The sequence below is a fragment of the Panthera onca genome, chromosome D3 (genome assembly GCF_046562875.1).
Source record: "Panthera onca isolate mPanOnc1 chromosome D3, mPanOnc1 haplotype 2, whole genome shotgun sequence".
Lineage (NCBI taxonomy): Eukaryota > Metazoa > Chordata > Mammalia > Carnivora > Felidae > Panthera > Panthera onca.
The window spans coordinates 17,519,910-17,540,239 of record NC_138350.1 but is presented as its reverse complement, the minus strand read 5'-3'; the positions used below and the strand labels follow the sequence as shown (position 1 = coordinate 17,540,239).

At 48.3% G+C, this 20,330-nt stretch overlaps 1 protein-coding gene across 1 annotated transcript; it reads right to left on the bottom strand.

The window, feature by feature from the left end:
- Nucleotides 1-3,326: 3,326 nt before the first annotated feature.
- TCHP (trichoplein keratin filament binding) lies at nucleotides 3,327-18,488 on the bottom strand. The gene is made up of 13 exons (XM_060612546.3): nucleotides 18,342-18,488; nucleotides 16,643-16,836; nucleotides 15,226-15,436; nucleotides 14,576-14,632; nucleotides 12,811-12,879; nucleotides 11,970-12,143; nucleotides 10,714-10,826; nucleotides 10,501-10,567; nucleotides 9,399-9,571; nucleotides 8,466-8,547; nucleotides 6,449-6,634; nucleotides 5,727-5,870; nucleotides 3,327-4,589 (listed from the first exon to the last, which is right to left on the bottom strand). The coding sequence occupies exons 2-13, from the start codon at nucleotides 16,834-16,836 to the stop codon at nucleotides 4,557-4,559; spliced, it is 1,503 nt and encodes a 500-aa protein (XP_060468529.3). The 5' UTR covers nucleotides 18,342-18,488; the 3' UTR covers nucleotides 3,327-4,556.
- Nucleotides 18,489-20,330: the final 1,842 nt, after the last annotated feature.

The window sequence follows — 20,330 nt, the reverse complement described above, 5'->3', positions numbered from 1 at the left end:
TGCGTAAGTGCCCAAAGAACCCCATTTGTATTGTCAACCCAGATGGAGCAACAAATGTGTATGTTAACTACAACAGAATTAGAAAACAGAAAATCAATAGACAAAAATCAACAAAACCAAAAAAATGGTCCTTTAGAAAGATCAATAAAATCAAGAAGCCTCTAGCCAGGCTAAGACAAAAAGAGAGGATACAAATTACTAATATCAGAAATGAAGAGGGGACATCACTACAGTTCCCATGGATATAAAAATCAAAACGATAAAGGACTACTATATCAATTCTATGCCCACAAATTGATAACCCAGATGAAATGGACCAATTCCTTGGAAGACATGATGTCAAAATTCACATTAAGAAGAAACAATCTACACAGGCCTATCTCTACTTAAGAAATTCAATCAATAATAACCTTCCAAAACATAAAGCACCAGGCTGGCCCAGATGGATTCACTGGTGAGTTCTACCAAACATTTAAGGAACAAAGTATACCAATTCCCCATAATCTTTTTTAGAAGATAGATGCAGAAAGAATACTTCCCAACCCATTCTGTGAGGCCAGTATTATCCTAATGCCAAACACAGGCAAGGACATTACAAGAGAAGAAAACTACAGATCAGTATCTCATGAACACAGATGCAAAAATCCTCAACAAAATATTAGCAAATCGAATCTAACAGTGCATAAAAAGAATTATATGCCAAAACCAAGTGGGATTTGTCCCAGGTGTAAAGGCTGGTTCAACATTCAAAATTCAATTAATGTAATCCATCACATCACTAATCTAAAAAAGAAAAATCACATCATATCAAGATGCAGAAAAAACATTTGAAAAAATTCAACACCCATTCATAATAAAAACTCTTAGCAAATAGGAATAGAGAGGAACTTTTTAAAAATGTTTTATTTATTTATTTATTTTTAATTTTTTTTAATGTTTATTTATTTTTGAGACAGAGAGAGACAGAGCATGAATGGGGGAGGGTCAGAGAGAGAGGGAGACACAGAATCTGAAGCAGGCTCCAGGCTCTGAGCTGTCAGCACAGAGCCTGACACGGGGCTCGAACTCACAGACTGTGAGATCATGACCTGAGCCAAAGTCAGCCGCTTAACCGACTGAGCCACCCAGGCGCCCCTATTTATTTTTGAAAGTATGAGCGCGAGAGGGGCAGAGAGAGACACACACGGAATCCATGAAGTAGGCTCCAGGCTCTGAGCTGTCAGCACAGAGCCTGACACGGGGCTTGAACCCGTGAACCGCAAGATCATGACCTGAGCCGAAGTCAGATGCTTAACTGACTGAGCCACCTAGGTGCCCCTAGGGGAACTTCTACTTGACAAAAACGAAATAAAACAAAACAAAACAAAACTACAAAAACCTACAGCTAGTATCATATCAATGGTAAGAAACTCAAAGCTTTCCCACCAAGGTCAGATACAAGGCAAAGATGTCCCCTCTCATCACTCCTTTTCAACAAAGTACTGGAAATTTTAGCTAATTCAGGAAGAGGAGAAAAGGAAGTAAAAGCTGTAGAGATTGGGAAGGAAGAAATAAAATTGTCTTTGTTCACAGATGACATGATCATCTCTATGTAGAAAATCTGAAAGAATTAACAAAAACACCTCCTGGAACTAATAAGCAATTATAGCAAGGTACAGGCTACAAAGTTAATGTACAAATATGAATTATCTTCCTATACATTAGCAATGAAGAGGTGGAATTTGAAATTTAAAACACAGTACCATTTACATTAGCACCCAAAAATGAAATACTGTAGGTATAAATCCTAAAAAAAAAAAAAAATAGTATAAGAGCTAGATGAGGAAAACTACAGAATTCTGATGAATGAAATTCCTGAAAAGAAAGAAATGGAGAAATATTCCATGTCCTTGGATAGTAAGGTTAAGATGTCACTTCTTCCCAACTTGATCTAAAGATTCAATACAGTCCCAGTCAAAATCCCAGCAACTGGAGCACTTGGCTAGTTCAGTCAGTGGAGCATGCGACCGACTCTTCTTCTCGGGGTTGCAAGTTGGAGTGCCATGTTGGGTATAGAGACTACTTAAAAATAAAAAAATTCCAGCGAGTTCTTTTGTGGATATTGAAAAAATGATTCTAAAGTTGATGTGGAAAGGCAAAAGACCCAACATAATATTGAAGGAGAAGAACAAATGCTACTACCTGACTCCAAGATTTACAATAAAGCAACAGTAATCAAGACAGTGGTATTGATTATAGAAGTTTGTGGTATTGGCGAAAGAATAAACAGATCAATGGAACAGAGTGAGAAGCCCAGAAATACACTGACATAAATACAGTCAACTGATCTTTGACAAAGGAGGAAAGTCCATACAACAGATGGTGTTGGAACAACTGGACACCTACAGGCCAAAAACACATGAATCCAGACACAGACCTTACACCCTTCTCGAGAATTAACCCAGAATATGTGCTGAATGAGCAGAAAGAGTGAAAATACAAAAAATAAGCATTTTATCAGTAGTGGCTTCTGCACCATCTGTTCTAAAGGAACTGAACTGCGCAGAAGATCTGTGAAGAATAACCTAAGAAATCACTAGTTTTACAGGGAGTAGAAAAAGGTGCTTAAAAACAATAAAGGCGATATACATACGTAATCACAGCACAAACTATACATGAGACAAGAGGACTGTGTGGGCTATCCTGGGAGCTCTAAACTTAGAAACAATTATTTTGGCCGAGGTTAGGAATTTTTTTTTTTCCTTTAAAGAAACATTTATTTTTTGTTTCTTTCTTTTCAGAGATAGATAGCAGGGGAGGGGCAGAGAGAGAATCCCAAGCAGGCTCCCTGCAGTCAGCCTGGAGCCCAAGCAAGGCAGGGCTGGATCCCACCAACCAAACCATGAAATCATGACATGAACTGAAACCAAGAGTCTGACGCTTAACCAACTGAATTAGGGTAGAGAACCAGCACAACACAGATTTTTAGTGCCGATAAGGAATATTACCAGCAGGCTTCAAAAACAAGATATTCAAAGAAATAAAAAATATTCAGTAAATATTTATGTTCTTATTTCCCATCTGTCCACATCTACTCTGTACTGGAGCTCAGTATAGGATTCCTAATAATTCCCTGTGGTTTACTTAAAAGAGGATCCAGTGGAAATTGGAGGGGAGACAACACCACTTTCACAAGAAAAATGAGTAGAACCAGAAAATGTGAGCAGTCATAGAAAATATGGAAAGCTGTAGGAGAGATGGATTAAATCAGTAAAAATCTATCATTCCATACAACCCACTTTGCGATAATTAATACAAGCAACAGTAACAAAGTCTGGAAGCCATGCTGTCAGACCAAAACTTTATTTCACGATAAACGAACATCTGAAATGGAGGAAGCAAATATGAGCAAGCATAACGAAAGTGGTGCTCAGGGGGTCCTATCCAAAGAAATTCAAGACAAGAAAACGAAAAACAGATTAAGGATGCAGTTTGCTGCTCCGTTTGTTTTTATAGCACAATGGATGTGAAAGGCAATGCAGCCTTTACACTCAGGATTTTTAAAAAATAAACTCTGGTTTTTAACAACCTGGCACACAGCCCTATCTATAATTAGCTATAATTTACTGAAATGTGGAACCTTACAGTATAATGAAAACTGAAACCTCAGAGGGAGAATATGAAAAAAAAATACAAATAAAAATAGGGTTATTGCTGCAAGGAACTTGTAGCTATTTGTAGAGATTAATCTAGAACTGTGTCACATTGTTAGAACAGTGGGAGGAGAAAGTTCTGGCCGATCTGGTTGAGTGTGATCTAGTCTTCAGGCCCCGTGCCCCTTCCTCTGGGCACATAAATCCTACAAGGCTGCCTGTCGCTGAGACCTTCCTCCAAGACACAAGAGGTCCAAAGTGTCGTGCCAAAACATTAGCCAACCAGGTGGCCTTTTGAGGCCCCCTTTTGGGGCTTAGTAACTAACATACATGTTGGGATCACCACACAGAGTGCTCCATGGAAATTCCACCACGTTTCCTAAAGGAGGAAAGACCTATTTCTCGACACCCTTCCAGAAAGCATCCGTGGAGCACATCAGACTGTCTCAGAGTTCACAGCTTTTCTTCTTCCAGAAAATAAGACATGATCCTTTTGGGGCCACTAAATTAATAAACTGTGAAAGAAACTGAACTGACACTTAGGAGTCTGTTATCGACAGAATAGTGAAATTTAAGTGGCAAGTTTAAAAACTGAGAAACTTTCCTCATTTCTCCAGCTGGAGTCTTTACTGGAGGTTGACAATTATCGGTCTCTCATGGGACTGTGTGGCAGCACTCTCAGCATGTGACTGTAAGAGCCCCTTTCTTGGATACGAAAGGCAGGAAAAGGCCTCCTGCTGGGTGCTGCATGTCTATAGAATGCTGGCTGGTGAGGCCCTTGCTCTGTTTGACTGTGGACCCCAACAGGCTCAGTGAACCGTTACACAGCGACCCGAACACTCGAACCGAACACCGTACAGCTGTCTGGTGCCTGCATATCAAAGGCCTCAGGGACCTCACTCTGTGCTTCCAACACCAACAAAGTCAGTTCCAAGCAATTCTGGGATGTCCGTAGGGCTGAGAAAAGAAAGAAAACAGAAGCCTGATTAGATCAGCAGTCTCTGGAGCATTGGGAATTGATCCCAACCGAAATAAGAGCTGAAAGCCTGGTATAGTTAGCTGTTTTCATTTACAACTGAGAAAGCTTGGACCCTAAACCACAAATGAGGTACTTTATTACCTTTTTTGTAACATTTCCACATGTGCTCCGTGAAAACCCGATCTTGAGGCACTCAATGATCCCTGGTCAAGCGAGCTTACAATTAGGGTGAGGCAACAGGAAACCATATATCCTGCCCTAGGACACAGCCCACAGCTCCTGGCGTTGATGTAGAATCTGACTTTACATGTCTATTATGGGACTGTGCGTCACTGAGACCTTCCCAAGACATGAAAGGTCCAAAGTGTCGTGCCAAAATGTTAGCCTGCACCTCAAGAGCCCCAGCCGGTGAGGACAAAGCAGTTCTGTGGCAGGTGAAGCACCTGCTCTGTCTCGTGGGCGGGCTTCCCAGAGTCACCTGAAAACAAAGGAGCCAGCCTCTTCGTCTCGCAGCACGTTGGAGCGCCAGGGTGGCTGAGCGGCCCTGGTAAAGGAGGGGCAGGCGCAACATGCCCGCCGGGCCCTCCCCCAGCTCCCAGGGGCTTCATTAGTTACCAGCTCTCTGGGAATAGGGGGGCAACCCTCGCTTCTCTGTGCGTCGTGCACAGGGGCCTCTCACGTACTTCCGAGGACAGGGAAGGATGGAAGAGGACAAGAGGATCAGGGAGGGGAGGGGCAACCAGAGGTGCTGAGGGGAAGGGAAACCAGGCCCCTGCTCGCCTGGGCCCCACTGTCTGGACAGCTGCCTCTTCACCTCTCCCCTGCCGTGCCAGAGCTCTTAGATGGCTCCTGGTCCCAAACAGGGCCAAATGACATGCACCTCAGCAGTCAGGGCCCAGAGTAAAATCTCCTCAAGGGCCGTCTGAGGCCAAAACAAGGGCTAAGATGTGTGTCGAGGCTCCCGACTGGTCGAGAAGGGAGAAACACAAGAGAAGAGGAACGAGGGAGGAATCTGAGCTGGCTGGGAAGCGGAGCTTAGGACAGGGCTACAAACAGGCCTGGGACAGCAGGGGCCAGGCTGGGCGCCAGCAGCCTGTGCCCTTCAGACTCCTTACCTTGGGCCAGGAGCCCTGCTTGGCCATCGTCTTCACCTCCTGCTGCAGTAAGGCGTCAGTGAACTGCTCTGCCTGCCTGGCCTCCTCTTCCTCCTCTTCCTCCTGCTGGTCCTCTTCCCATGCCCGCAGCTGGCGCTCTGCAACCTGGCCACCAAGAACAAAGTCAGCCGGGACAGAGCTCCCTGGGCAGAGCCCTGCTTCAGGTCACGAGGGAAAGCCTGTGGATCTACCCCAGTCAGAGAATCCAAGCTAAGGCACAGTGATGGCAAGTACAAGAGGGAAGGGCACTGATGAGACTGGAAAGGTTGCACGCATGGTAATGTGCAGCTTGTGAAAAGCTCTAGGTGTGGCCACGTGCTTGGAAGATTCTGTGTTCTCTACCAGGTTCCAAACTGAACAGAGAACGGTGGCCCAGCGAGCCACATGCCTGTGGAGGCAGACAGGAGAGGGATAACAGGTAGGCACAGCAGCCTCGCTCCCACACACATGGAGGACCTGGAGTGGCGCCGGAACGAATCAGGAGGGTCGGGGTTTCAGCTGGAAATGAAATGGGTGTGCTGAGCTCACAGATGTGGGCCTCTCGGACAAGGTCTTAGTGCCTGGATGTGGAAATACGTCAAGGGTGCCCGCATCCGGTGCCATAACGGTGCAGAGGCCACAGCAAGCGGCCTGCCGCTCACATTCCCCTGCTGAGGCTTCCTCCCCCACCAGGCTCAGCCCACCTGGGCCTCCAGCTCCTGTTTCCTGGCCGATTTCAGTTCTTTGCTCTCCTCTTTCTCACGACGAGCTGACTCTCTGATCTCCTCAAGATTTCGAATAAGTTGCTCCCGGTGTCTCAGGGATTCCTCTTGTGCCCGTCGGTTTTGTTCAAGCTTTGCTTGTATTTGTTGTTGTCTCCCGGTCAGAACCTACCCTCAGCAGGAAGGCAAAGGGCAGATTTCAGTTCGACTTAGCAGTTCCCTATTCCACAAGCTGTGGACAGGCTACAGCTGCCCCAAGACCCAGCCTCGTCCTCAGCCTCAGGCCCGAATACCCCACGTGAAGGCAAGTCAGATCACAGCAATGGCCCATGCAACGTCAGCCCGGCTTCCCACCCGTCCCCACCACACAGAAAATGCACACAGACCATGCGTTAGGGAGAGACAGCTGGGCACTGACAAGATCCAAGGAGGCGGATGGAGCTCCCTCCCCAGGCACAGAAACAGCAACAAGCTTGTGAGCCTCACTCCCTATCGGTAGGTTCCAGAAAAAGAAAGAAACCACAAGCCACACAGATGACCAGAAGTAATCTGGGTCATCCCCTCAACCTTCGGGCTCTAAATACTTGCAGAAACCTTGCTGGGCTTGAAACCTGGCCACAGCACAGGATCACATCTAGAGCCGTCAGGACTCAAGAATCAAGAACGGTGGGAAGCCACTTGCCGTACCCAACAGTTATGCTCCCGGGACAGGACACGTAAAGTGGCCACAACTAGGAGGAATTTTTTTTTTCATTTTCAAATTTGTATTTAAATTCTAGTTAACATATAGTGTAATATTGGTTTCAGGAGTCGAATTTAGTGATTCATCAATTACATATCACACCCAGTGCTCAACACAAGAGGAACGTTTTTAATAGGGAAAATCAAAGGTGTTGCAGAGTACTGGTATTCACAGAAGGGAGAGAGCCCCACTGGACCGGACTTCCCACGGATTCCAAAATGACATGCAAATATTTCCATTTTTAAGCCACTTTAATTTTCAATACATGGATAATGAAAGATTTTTTCTAAAAGATTTCTTTAAAAAAAAATTTTTTTTTTTTAAGTAATCTCCACACCCAATGCAGGCTCAAACTCATGACCCTGGGATCAAAAGCCACGTATCCTACCAAATGAGCCACCCAGGTGCCCCTCATTCCTTTTAAATTGGGGTACATCTTAACGCATTACTTAAATACTGACAAGTTGTGTTCTTTCAAGAGTCCACTTCTGGTTATGCACCCCAAAGAAAAAAATCCTAAATAGGATTTTTTTTAGGAAATTTCCATTTCCTAAAAATGGAAAGCCTTATGAACCAAGATGTTCACTGCAATGTTTCTTGTAACACCTCAGGAATAAATCAGAATAAAAATCAGAATAAAAAGAACACCCACAAGAGGGGAATAGGAAAAAAAACCCACAGTACACCCAACGTGATACATTAAGTGTGATATCATCAAAATATCTACAAAGGAGATGGAATAGTGCATTAGAATGCTGGGACTCAACAGATAGCATAATAAGGAATACGCAGAAAGACATGTTTGCACGTTTCCACACAGAGTGGAAGAAACAGAGTAACAGCGACTATGCAAATAATGGGGACCTGGGTGACTTTGTTCTTACTTCCTGTACTCCTGAATTTTCTTCTAAAAAGCTGATACTACTTTCACAATGACATCAGAAGTCTATTTAAAAGGAGCGTCTGGGTGGCTCAGATGGTTAAGCGCCCAACTTCGGCTCAGGTCATGATCTCGTGGTTTGTGAGTTCCAGCTCCACATCAAGCTCTGTGCTGATAGCTGGGAGCCTGGAGGCTGCTTTGGATTCTGTGTCTCCCTCTCTCTCTGCCCTTCCCCTGCTCATGCTCTGTCTCTGTCTCTCTCTCAAGAACATCAAAAAAAAAAATTTTTTTTTTAAATAAGTCTATTTAAAATAAGCAGAGAGGCCTGTGTTCCAGACCATTTGGCAGGGTCAGTATGCGCTCGCAGCCAGGATTACCTCGCTCATCAGTCTGTCTCGTGCGGTCCTCTCCCGGGCCCACTCCGCCTCTCTCTTTTCCCACATTTCCTTGGCCTCTTCCCTGGGAACACAGAGTGGATGACAGCAGGCTCCTTGCCACCACTGATGGCAGATGAGAACTAAAGACGTGACAGGGCTCCAGCGCATCAGGTACACACGTTCCATAGGGCCAACCTTCAAACCCACTTCTGCGTGCAAACTCTTCACAGTTTACAACTCTGGACTAGCTCATGGAGAGTACTCCTACAGGAAGTACTTTAAGTTGCCTGGGTTATGCTCCCACCTCCTTACAAAACACAACTGTGATGGCTTGCACCCAGGCCATTTAGACACCATGGCAAATGAAGCCACCAGGACCCTGGAGAGGCAGAGGAGCTGTGCCTGAGCTCTGTCACTTTGCTCCTGGGGTCACTGCTAGCTCGCCCTGTGGCCTGAGGCAAGTCAGTGACCTCCTCAAGTGACCTGAGTACCTACCCTGCGGATGGATGTCAGGATTAAATAAGAGGTGGATGGTAAAGCGCTCTGCACGGTGTCTGACCCACAAGAAGTGCCCAATAAATGTGACATGTTATTCAATTTTTTCAATCTACTAGATTTTTAGGATCCAGACCCATTTAAAAAAGACCTAAGAAGCATTCAGCATCTCCATAATTTGTAACAATTTCCTTTCAAATTTCTAAGATCTTAAATGAACAGATCCTTACTCTAAACCCTAGTGATTTCCACCTTAAATAACAAGGGAAACACCCCTGCAAGCCGGGTCTGCTAGCAAACATGTGCTCCTCCCCATGGGCAGATTAACAAGGACGGATGCTTCAGTGACAACAGGAGACCCTGGTGGTGGCCTGCGGAGACATAAGGGACCAGAGCAGAGGCTGGGAGGGTCCAGCCCAGGCAGGCACCGCCTCTCACCTCAACAGCAGCTGCAGCTCTGCCTCCCGCTCCCTCTCCAGCTGCAGCTGCTCCTCGATGGCCTGCTTCATCCACGCCGCATCGGCCACGGCCTGCTCCCTCCTGGACAGGTGCTCGCGCTGGTTCTCATCCTCCTTCTCCAGGAGCGCTTGCAGGATGCGCTTGTCCGCCTCCTAGAGGGTGGAGGAGGAAGCGCAGTGGGCGCCCCTCTGCAGCCACAGCACCCCCCCCCCCCCCCCGCCACCCACCGCAGCTCCCACAGCGCCCCCTTTCTGCACTCAGCACTGACAGCAGACGTTCGTGATGCTTCCAAAGCTTCCCTACATAGAGATGGGAAGAGTCAGGGTATAACCACTTAGGAGTGGTTTAAAATAATGCAGGAGAGGCCCCTTTGCCACCACGCACCTGTCCCTGCCCTCGGACATGCCTGGTAGCACAGCTTTTGAGAACACGGCTGGACAACAGTTTCACTTCTAAGAATATGGACTAGACACCCAAAGGCACAAAACCAAATGCACAAAACGCTCACTGCAGAGGCCCCGTAGAGGAAAAACAAAAATGACCCAAAACGCATCTGTAGGGAACTGGCTGTAGTGGACATGTCCACAGCGAGATGCAGTAAAGAACAAGGGACTTGGGAGGTCCTGGGACGGAAAAATGTACTCGGGAACAGCAGTGGCGCTGCCACCCCTGGACCACCCTGACGGTAGCAGGCAGGGATAGAGGTAGGCGGGTTCTCTCATTCACTATCCCTGTCCCCGTGTCACTAGAGAGCCCATCGACATACCTGACAGGAACACTGAGCAGCCAGTAAAAAGAACAAACTCATTCCAAGGATTTGAGGTTTACTGTTAGGTGACTGTGCTGAGGAATGCCACTTCAGGTTTTAAAGAACCCCACCACTGCCCTCTGTGTGTGCTGGGTAAATGTATCTAGAATACACAACAAAGCAGACCCCCCTGGGGAGGGGTGGGGGTCGCGAGCTCATCAAGGAGGAATCTCCCCTAGTGTGTTATTCTTGCGAGAACGCACTCATTCTGAGCGATGGAAAGCATTTTCTTCCAAAAAGGGTGAAAGAAATGCCAGGCTGACTCAGACTTACCAGTTCCTCTTGGATCTGCTGTGCACGCCTATTGAGTTGCACGTTATACTGATGTCTCAAAAAACGTCTAGAAAGGAGCAAAATACGGTCTGCCTTCAGTGTCTTATGAACGATTAGCGGGGGCCAGATAGCTACTTACTACAGATCTTTCTGGTTTGGGACAGCAATGCAAGTCTGAGAAAGCACGAGGCTTGCCCGTCTGGGCACACACACCCCAGCTCCGCCTTCTGCCGGAAGGCTGCCATCTGCTTCCTCTCTTCCTCCAGCCTCTCCAGCTCCCACCGCTGCTTCAGCAGATTCTCCTGCTCCTTCTTCAGTTTGGTGGCCTGTGGTGACAACAGTGCACCCAGTTAAGGTCATCAGAAACAGAGCTTCCTTCACTCTTCATGTGCATTTTCGGCAGATGCCAGGCAACAGGGCTGGCCCGGCCACCTGGTGATCAGAACTCCCTCTTACCTCTGGGCTCTGAGCCCTTGGCCCAGCGCACTCGCTTCCTCCAAGAGCCTTTCCCAGGCCTGTGGACAAGGATCAGATCCATGCTCCATGCTCCTGCAGGACCCTGCACTTGTTCACATCTTCCTATAACTTAATTCCCTTCTGCACCTGACATGGTTCCTGCCATGAAGGCCAGGACCGTGGGTCTTGCTCACAGCTGTATCTCTAGCACCCAGCTCAGTGCTCAGCATCTAGCAGATAGTGGGCATTAAGGATCTGGTCCTGGAATCATTTGGGCCTAACGAAGGACGGGCTTTCCCTCAGCCAGATGAGAAAATCTAGCCCAGGTATCTAGCTCAGGGAGACTGCACAGTATTCTCAGAACAGCCTCCGAAACCAAAGACCTCATGGTTTATGCCTTGAGATCCAAAACATGCTAGCTGGGGAGAGCTGTAGCTGCATGCTAGAACATCAGACTAAGTCAAGTCTACTTAGTGCACTGGATAATCCAAGTTCCTTTTTTTTTTTTTTTTTGGTATAAATTTTGAGAGCGAGCACATGTGAGTTGGGTATAGGGTCAGAAGGGCAGAGAGAGAGAGAGAGAAAGAGAATGAATGAATGAATGAATGAATGAATGAATCCCAATCAGGCTCCACGCTCAGCATGGAGCCTGACATGGGGCTTGATCCCACAACCCTGGAATCATGACCTGAGCCGAAATCAAGAGTTGGACACTCAACCAATGGAGCCATCCAGGTGCCCCAGGAAAATCCAAGTTCTAAGAAGGCTCTCACATAGAGCCTAAAACACACGTAAGAGAACAGCTATTAGCTCCATATTGTGAACATTCTGGGATCTGGACGCACAACCTAGGGGGATGGAAAAACCACGGCGAGGAGTATGTGTCTGAAGGGAAAACCCAGCAGTGTTGCATTTCTTAGAACCACCCCTCCCCAATATGGTCTTTTTGGTGCCGCTTCCTAAATGCCTACTTTATAACGGCAAGCGGCTGCAGGAGGAGGCCATGCCCTCACCTCCAACTCCTTCAGCTTCAGCTCCTCCACCTGCTGGAGCAGCGCCTCAGCCTGGAGTTTGCCCTCCAACCGCCTCTTCTCCTCTTCTGCTTTCATCCGCTCCAGTGCTTCCCTTCGGGCCCTTTCATATTCATTTTCATACCGTTTGTTCTCTTCCTCTTGGGTGGCTTCTTGCTACATGGGGTCAGATGAACGCAGGAGGTCAGAATCTGTCACATAGCCAGCAAAGACCCAGCTCCCCGCCGCTGTTCCTCATTCCAACGTGTCTACAACAGAGGAGGTCATGCCACTTTTCAGCTGCGTGACCCCGGGTGAGGGTGCGTCTTCCCCGGCTCTGTTCTCACAGTGGGAACCATGGAGTGATCCTTCCCTCAGAGGTGATGCTGGGGAAGTACTCAGCACGGTGCCCGGCACAGAGGGGCTCAACAATGTCAGGATTCCTTCCCTTCCAAAAGTCTCCCCAGTGAACCCAGAGGCAAAGCTGTGGGTTCACGGAGGTGTGGACTTTTGTCCCCAAAGGTGCTGCTGTCAGCCCGGGTTGAGAGTTTATGATGTGTGCTACATCAAAAGAGACTGCCAGCAGCAAAAGCGACCTTTAAGATGCACTTTCCACCTGCCAGTGGCTGGCCACTGGTGTTATTCTGCCCTGGGGATGATCGGAAAGGATTCTCGTACATGTAGGAGCAACAGACGTCTGCTTTTAACGTGTTAAAGTTAACTGAGATAAAGTCTGTTCCTGGACTGGACTCATTAACATCCAGAACAAGACAACTTGAGAGACCCGGAGTCACAGCACTTCCACCATGCCATGTAGGACTATTTCCAGAGTCATATATCACACCTGTTTTTTTTCTTCTTTCTGCATTTTCCAAGAGTTTATCACGTGCTCCTTGTGAAGGGCTGATTCAATCTGAGGGTGAGAAGGCAGAGAATGTTCATTTCCTCACTGGTTCATCCGACAGATGGACGCTGCAGAGCACAGTGCTACGCCCTGGCAGGTGACCAGAAGTTCCCTAGGCAAGGACTCAGAGGGGCCCAGATATCTTACAAGGGAGCACAAGATGACCCCAACATATACATTTGGAACGCAACTCAGTTAGTAAACCAAAGGACCAGGCAGTTTGAAATAGATCTAAGGAGTTGTAACAAAGGAACACAAACTTTTCTCCCAGTACCCTGGGGGTTGTGCAGGGGCAGGTCAGCAGACGCTGGAATGGAAATACGATCTCAGAGGCCACCCCTGGTTGGTCTGAAGCATGCCAGGGCCCAGAACAGCAGGAGCTGGGTGAGGGCCAGACTCAGCCTTTTGCCTGGCTCCTCGAAACATCCTCTGCAAAGCGGTGGCTGTATAAACATGTACTCCCCACAGCAACAGATGTAACACATTTGGGGTTATTAAGAAGAGATACGGGTTTAGCGAATCTGTTGGATCAGAAAATGAACTGGAACTCTATCCAAAAGCTTTTGTTTGAGAAATTGTTTATAAAAATGTTTAATCTCTTTCTCAACTTACAAATGTAAACATCCGCAACTAACTTGAGTGTTCTAAATAAACATTTCTGAGTAAAAGACTTTGGAGCACCCACCTAAATGCTCAAATGGCCAGGGAAAGGAGACCTCCCGTGGCTTAGTGCTAACTGCACAAGGCTCAAAAGCACCAAATTGTTCTATTACTTAGTGGCTGGCAATTTTCTAAATATAATTACAAATAAATTAATGCCACCAAACATATACGCAAAATTTAAGTTAAAATACATCAATGAAATCATCACGGATCATCTTCCTCTAGCCCCGTCTCCACAGAATGATGCCACCCAAGCCAGACCGCCCCCCACCTGCCCCAGGATCTTGCATATTTGTCCTCCTTTCTCCTGCCACCCTGTTCTGGTCTCCGCTGTCACTGCCCTGGTCTCACCACCCCCTGCTCACCTCAACACTGCTGCCAAAACTACTGCTCCCTGAAATGCGGCCAGGGTGCTGCCACAGCCCTGCTGAAAATCATCCAGGTGCTCCCCAGCGCTTCCAGGAGAAGGCCACACAGGGCTGGCTGGGGTCCAGGCCCACGTGCCTCACCAGCCTCAACTCTTGCAGCCCCTGCTCGCCATATGACATCACAAACTCTCAGCCACTCATCACTCCCTGGATGCACTCTGCTCTCGTGACTCCGGCCTGCTCCTCACTCAGCTGCCTCAATCTAGAATGTCCTTTCCTCACCTTTACACCATCAAGTTAATACCCAAGTCCTTCCAGACTCCTCCATCCCCGCAACTCCTCTGAGATGCCGCTCTGACCCACAACTGAGCTGGGGGCACTGCCCCAAATGCCCATCCTCCTGGGCCTTCCCAGCCCACTGCAACCCACACTGGACCGCAAGTTCCTAAGAAGGGAGGACCCCAGCTAATCTCCACGTGCCCAGGTGCTGGACCATGTGGCAAATGTTCAATAAGTATTGGCTGAACACCCAAGAAACCAGATCTGCATGTGGCATCGTTCAGGTGGCCGGGGTGTTCTCTGTTCCACCCCAGCAAGAGATGCAAGTTCAAAAACAAGAAGAGAAACATGATTTTATCTACTTAGGCAAAGCAAAGGATCTCGCTGGTTTTCACCTCTCGAAGTTTGGGGTTGTTCTTTTTCCAGTGTTCATACAGAAGCTGTTCGGCAATCTGTCAAGGAAACACAAAGAGGGAAGCCTGATGTCACTTTTCAAATTCATTCACATTTTGGATAACCCACAGTGGCGGTCAGCTGAGGCGGAGAGCCCCTCGGCTGGCATGCTGTCACTGCGCCTGCCCTTCGGACCTACTGCCTGCCTTGCATCCCCGGCTCTGGGAGACACCAGAGTGGAACCAGACAGCTCTGACAAATGACTCCCACAGTGGTGATGGAAGGGCGCCAAGATCTGATGCTACAGATGGGTCCCAGATGTGACAATCTGCTTCAAAATATACAGCAGACTTAAAAACACAGACTGGGGCTCACCATTCCCCACAGCTACTTGGAAGATCAAGCATACCAGTGCGCAGCCTGCTGGGGCCACAGGACTGATATAAAGACAAAGGACTTGGATGTAATGACCTGAGGTGACTCGTGCAAAACACACGTGGAGAACAACGTAGCACAAAGCACCTCGCCCTGCAGGCTCTGGAGTTTACCGTTGTCTCATCAGACCAGTGTGCCCAGGGACCCCGTGTGTGTGTCACTGACGGGCTGGGGACGCTCCTGCTCCGTAGGCTCCAGAAGGGCTAGGAGGAGTTACCAGTTTCCTTTGCTCTTCTCGGGCCGACTTGAGATCGCCATGCCGCTCTCGGAGTCTGCCTTCCCTCTCGTCCATGCTTAGCCTTAGCTCCTCCAGTTGTCTGGCCAGCAGGGCCTGCTCCTCCAGCAGCAGCTGCCTCAGTCTCTCCCGCCTGGCTTCCAGCTGCTTCCGCTTCTCCTCCTTCAGCTTCTCACGCTGATAGGCATGCATGCTGGGTGAGAAGGAGCCCTCCCCACGTCAGTCACGCTACAGCCACACATGGCACTCTCTGCTGTGCAGTAAGAGAGGCTGAGGTGGACATGACGGGGTGACACGGTAAAGTGTCTTCTGGCTAAAGTGAAGACAGCGGGTCACAGACCACCGTGCACGACAGAATCTTGCTTTTGCCATAAGAAAATGTACATTGGGGGCGCCTGGGTGGCTCAGTCGGTTGAGCGTCCAACTTTGGCTCAGGTCATGATCCCATGGTTCGTGAGTGCGAGCCCCGCGCTGGGCCCTGTGCTGACAGCTCAGAGCCTGGAGCCTGCTTCGGATTCTGTGTCTCCCTCTCTCTCTGCCCCTCACCTGCTCATGCTCTGTCTCTCTGTCTCAAAAATAAAATATTTCAAAAAAAAAAAAGAAAGAAAATGTACAGCGGGGGCGCCTTGGCGGCTCAGTTGGCTGAGCATCAGACTTCGGCTCAGGACATGATCTTCCTCTCTCTCTCTCTGCCCCTCCCCTGCTTGCGCTCTCGCTCTCGCTCTCTCTCAAAAATAATAAACTAAAAAAAAAAAAGAAAAGAAAAAGAAAATGTACAGTGGTCTCACATATGCATGTGGTAACAGTACTAGCTAGTATTATTTGAGCAATTCCTATACACTAGGTATTATATCTAGGGATAGCTTTCTATTAATCACACACCCAACAAAGTAGGTTCTGTTTCAGCCCCACTTCACTGATGAGGAAACTGAGGCTCATTCATATAGCAAGTGACAGTCAGGAATTCCATCTGGGTTTGTCTGACTCCAAAGCCCATGCTTTTAACTTTCATGTTTTTTACATGTATTTCTGCAAAAATGGATGCGTGTGTGTGCGAATATTTGTACACACACAAATGGGGAAAAGCATGGGAGGACAGGTGTATCAGACTGTTTACTGTGATTCTCTCTGGGGACACGGTGTTACAAGAAGACTTCCAGGTTCTATACATATTTCTTATTGTTTTCTCTTTTTCAAAGCAAATGTATTATTCACTGATGATCTTTTTTTTTTTTTTTTTTTTTCAAGTTTCAGTTGGAAAACATCACCATGCATGCAATCTATGCAACTTCCTCAAGAAAACATGCTGATTAGCCATGGGGTTCTTAGTTCTTACAGCCACATCCCCTGAACAACAAGTGCTTTCCTGCCTCCATCCCATCAAGGTCACTGCCGTTACCTTCGCTGGTAGGACGTCTTGGAGCTCCACTCCGCCTGTTTGGAGCTACAGATATCAGACATCTTGAAGTAGCGGCTGTTCTGGTCCCACTGCTGCCGAAGCCGGGCCTCCTGCTCTCGGTGTCGCTGTCGGGCCATCTGCTGGTCCAGGAGCCTCCGGCTGCACCATTGGGAAGGCAGCGTGGGGAGTGCCATCTGAGGAATGGTAGCAATGGTAGGAAAATGAGCCTCCTGCAGCCCCCTAATGAGTGGTCCTCATCCCTTGGCTGCCCCCTGGAATCACCCCACTCCAGACCAATGACATCAAAGAAATCTTAGCTCAGGCTCCCAGGCATCACCATTTTTAATTTTTTTTTTTTTTTAAGTAATCTCTACACCCAACGTGGAACTCAAACTCACAACCCTGAGATCAAGACTAGCATGCTCTTCCCCCTGAGCCAGCCAGGCACCCTAGGCATCAGCATTTTAAAAATCATGTGCCATCAAGTCTGCAAATCATCACTGTTTTTAAATTTTTTTAGAGAGAAAGAGCGTGAGCCGGGGAGAGGGTCAGAGAGAAAGAGAGAAAAAGTCTCAAGCAGACTCCATGCTCAGCTCAGAGCCAGATACAGGCCTCCATCCCACCACTCTGGGATCATGACCTGAGTGAAATCGTGAGTCACATGCTCAACAGACTGAGCCACCCAGGTGCTCCTGCAAAGCATCACTTTAAATAAGCCTGGACTCCACTCAGCTGTGAGCCAGACATCAAGGGCGCTACAGACAAAGACCGGGAACCAGTCCTAGCAATGCTGGACCAAGCACTTGGGGCTTTCTATGCTCCCCACAAAGTAACAGGAATAATAATCTCAGGAACAAAAAATGTACCAAGCTCTTGACATATATGAATGATCTTTTTCACTGTTATAATCACTCCATTATTTGGCAGGTGAAGAAACTTAAGTTCGAAATGGTAAAGTGACTTGCCCAAGACCACAGAGCCAGGAAGGAGAGGCAATAAAAGAGGTGGGATCCTAATTCATATCAGTCTCAGGCCAGAGCCCAGTCAAGAGTCTGCCTGTTGGGACCAACAAGCCCTGGCTCTGGCAGCCCCCAGGGAGCAGCCTCGCCTGCCCTCATCTTACAGATGGAGAAACTGAGACCCAGGAAGAAATCGATTTGCCCGGGTCACGGAGCAAATGGGGCCATAATTGGAGACTTGAAAGCAGAGAGCAGTCTTACTCCGTACACGTTCCCTGACCCCAGAGCTGTCCTCCTGGGCAGGGTCTACACTGTGCCTGGTTACGACAGTGCTTACGGAACGTCTGTCTGGGTCCAGGCCAAGCCTCAAACTCAGTGCTCAGACCTGGGGGGAAATAATCTACGTCTATGGACCAAACGTGGCCCGCAGCTGCCCCTTTATAACCTGTCTTAAACCTGTGGCGCGCCTGACATGATTTTTTCCTTGCCCTGCAAGCCGCCCGCGGAAAAGCTTTCCGCCGGGAATCAAGAAACAAGACTCCGATCCCGCATCAGTCGCATCCTTCACATCCGCTTTGCTCTGCAAAGCGTCGGACCCAGAGTGCGCAGGGAACAGTGAGGACTCGACGGCCGGTCCCCCGGCGCCCGCCGCGGTTCCCGCCAACACCGGGCCACGGCGGCCGGGCTCCGCGCGTTCGGGCCCCCACGCCGGCTCCGGCCGAGCCCAATGCCCGACTCACGTTTCTCCGCGCCCCGGAGTTCCCGAAGACTGCCCCCCGCCGAGCTCCCGCATGCCCCAACCAAGCCCGACAGGTCCCGCGGCCACGCTTCCGGGGCCGCTCAGCACCAACTCCGGCGGTTTCGCCGCTTGTTGCCGGGGCAACAGACCGATGACGGAGCGCCGCGAGGGCCAAGCCGCCTCCAACGCGATACCAGACGCTCAGACAGAAAGGAGGTTGTGATTTTTCTCTGGCGCCCTCTCGTGGGGGGAGGGAGATCAATCACAAACGTCGCTGGTCCCGGAAACCAGCAAGGAGGGTAAAGGCATCCAATCACTACTCAAAATTCAGGGTGGTGGTTACCTGGAGTGTGTGTGTTGGGGGGGGGGGGGGGGGGGGGCGGTGAGGAGAATGTAGGTGAGGGTGGAGGGAAGTCAGGGGGATACGACAGGGGAGGAGAATATAAATCAGTGGTTCTCAAACCTGGCTGCACACGAGAATCACCTGGGGAAGGCTTAAGTCTAGATGCCGTTAAAGAAGTAAAAATAAATAAATACAGACCAAACTCCAGACGAGTCCCATCAGGTTCTCAGGGTGTCAGAGGTTGTCTTAGCTCCCCAGGGGCACTCAGTGTGCAACCAGCTCGGAGAACCGCTGGCCTAAATAGATACACGTTATTGGAAATGATCGTCTTTAGCTTGGTGGTGAGTTCCAGAGTGTTGGTTCTATTGGTGTTTTCTGACCCACATGTGTTACATGTATTGTTTTATGTGTGAAAAAGATAATTAAGGGGAACCTAGAGCATGCGACTCTTGATGTCAGGGTCATGAGTTCAAGACCCACGGTGGGTGTACTTAGTTTTAAAAATTTTTATTTTTTAAATAAGTTTACCAAAAAAAAAAAAAAAAGATAATAAACTTCACTCATTCATCCTCTTTTCTTTCATTTTCCCATTCTTTGTATTTAATTCCCTTCATTCCTCCCTTCATTCTTATTCATCTGTTTTTTCTGGTGCGGTGAAGTATCTTGTTGAACACTTTGGCCTCTATTCCAACCTCCGCCAAGCTACTTGTGGGGTCTTGGGCATGTCACTTCATCTCTCTGTGAAATGAGAATATGAAAGTAATTGAACAGGGATACCATTAGACCAGGACAGCCCTGATGTCTTGCTTGCTTAGGACGCAAACTGAAACCTAAGCCAGAATCAAGGCCCTAGAATCTGAGAATATTAACGTTTATTCATTTTTGAGAAAGAGAGAGCTAGTGCGTACAAGTGGGGGAAGGGCAGAGATAGAGGGGGAGACACAGAATCCCAAGCAGGCTCCAGGCTCTGAGCTGTCAACACAGAGCTCGACACAGGCCTTGAACCCACAGATAGTGAGACCATGACCTGAGCTGAAATCAGACCCTTAAGTGACTGAGTCACCCAGGTGCCCCTAGAGTCTGAGAAAATTAAATGTAAGGACAACCAATCACAAACAGCCACCTAGCCTTTCCCAGATAAAACAACTAACCTATGTGGTAGCCAATAAAATGATTTCCTTGCTTTGCTTCCGTGTCTTCTTTGTAAAAAGAAAGCTCTCCCCCAGCTCCTGCCTGGTGGCAGAGAGCTCCTACCCACCTTTGGTGTGGCATCACCCAGTTAAAATATATGCCCAAATAAACTCTTGAAAAATTAGAATGTGCCTCAGTTTACCCTTGAACAAGAATACCACCGGTGCTGTTGTTTAAGGTTGCCCTTGTGAGACGAAATGAAGTTTCGGTGGAGACCACCTGGTCAATCTCAGGTAAGTACTCTTTTTTATACATCTCCCTTTACTTAGTTGACTCAGGGTCTGCCCTGCCCCGTGCATGAGATTCCCCAGGGTTACCCTTCTGTTGGTGCCTACCCCTTTGGCCAAGCTCAAGGCCTTTTCCATATCGTGTCCCCAATGGGCAGGGGAGGCAGCTACCCACTGGGGGTCAGTCCAGCAAAAGAACCCAAGACATAAATGCTTATTGGTGGGTCTC

Bases quoted from the DNA above. Each gene is read 5' to 3' on its own strand.
- TCHP (XM_060612546.3), bottom strand. From the start codon at position 16,836: ATGGCACTCCCCACGCTGCCTTCCCAATGGTGCAGCCGGAGGCTCCTG. The intron at 10,827-11,969 runs GTGAGGGCATGG...TTGTCACCACAG, and splicing joins TGAAGCTGAAGGAGTTGGAG to GCCACCAAACTGAAGAAGGA. The intron at 4,590-5,726 runs GTAAGGAGTCTG...TTCTTTTCTCAG, and splicing joins AGCAGGGCTCCTGGCCCAAG to CCCTACGGACATCCCAGAAT.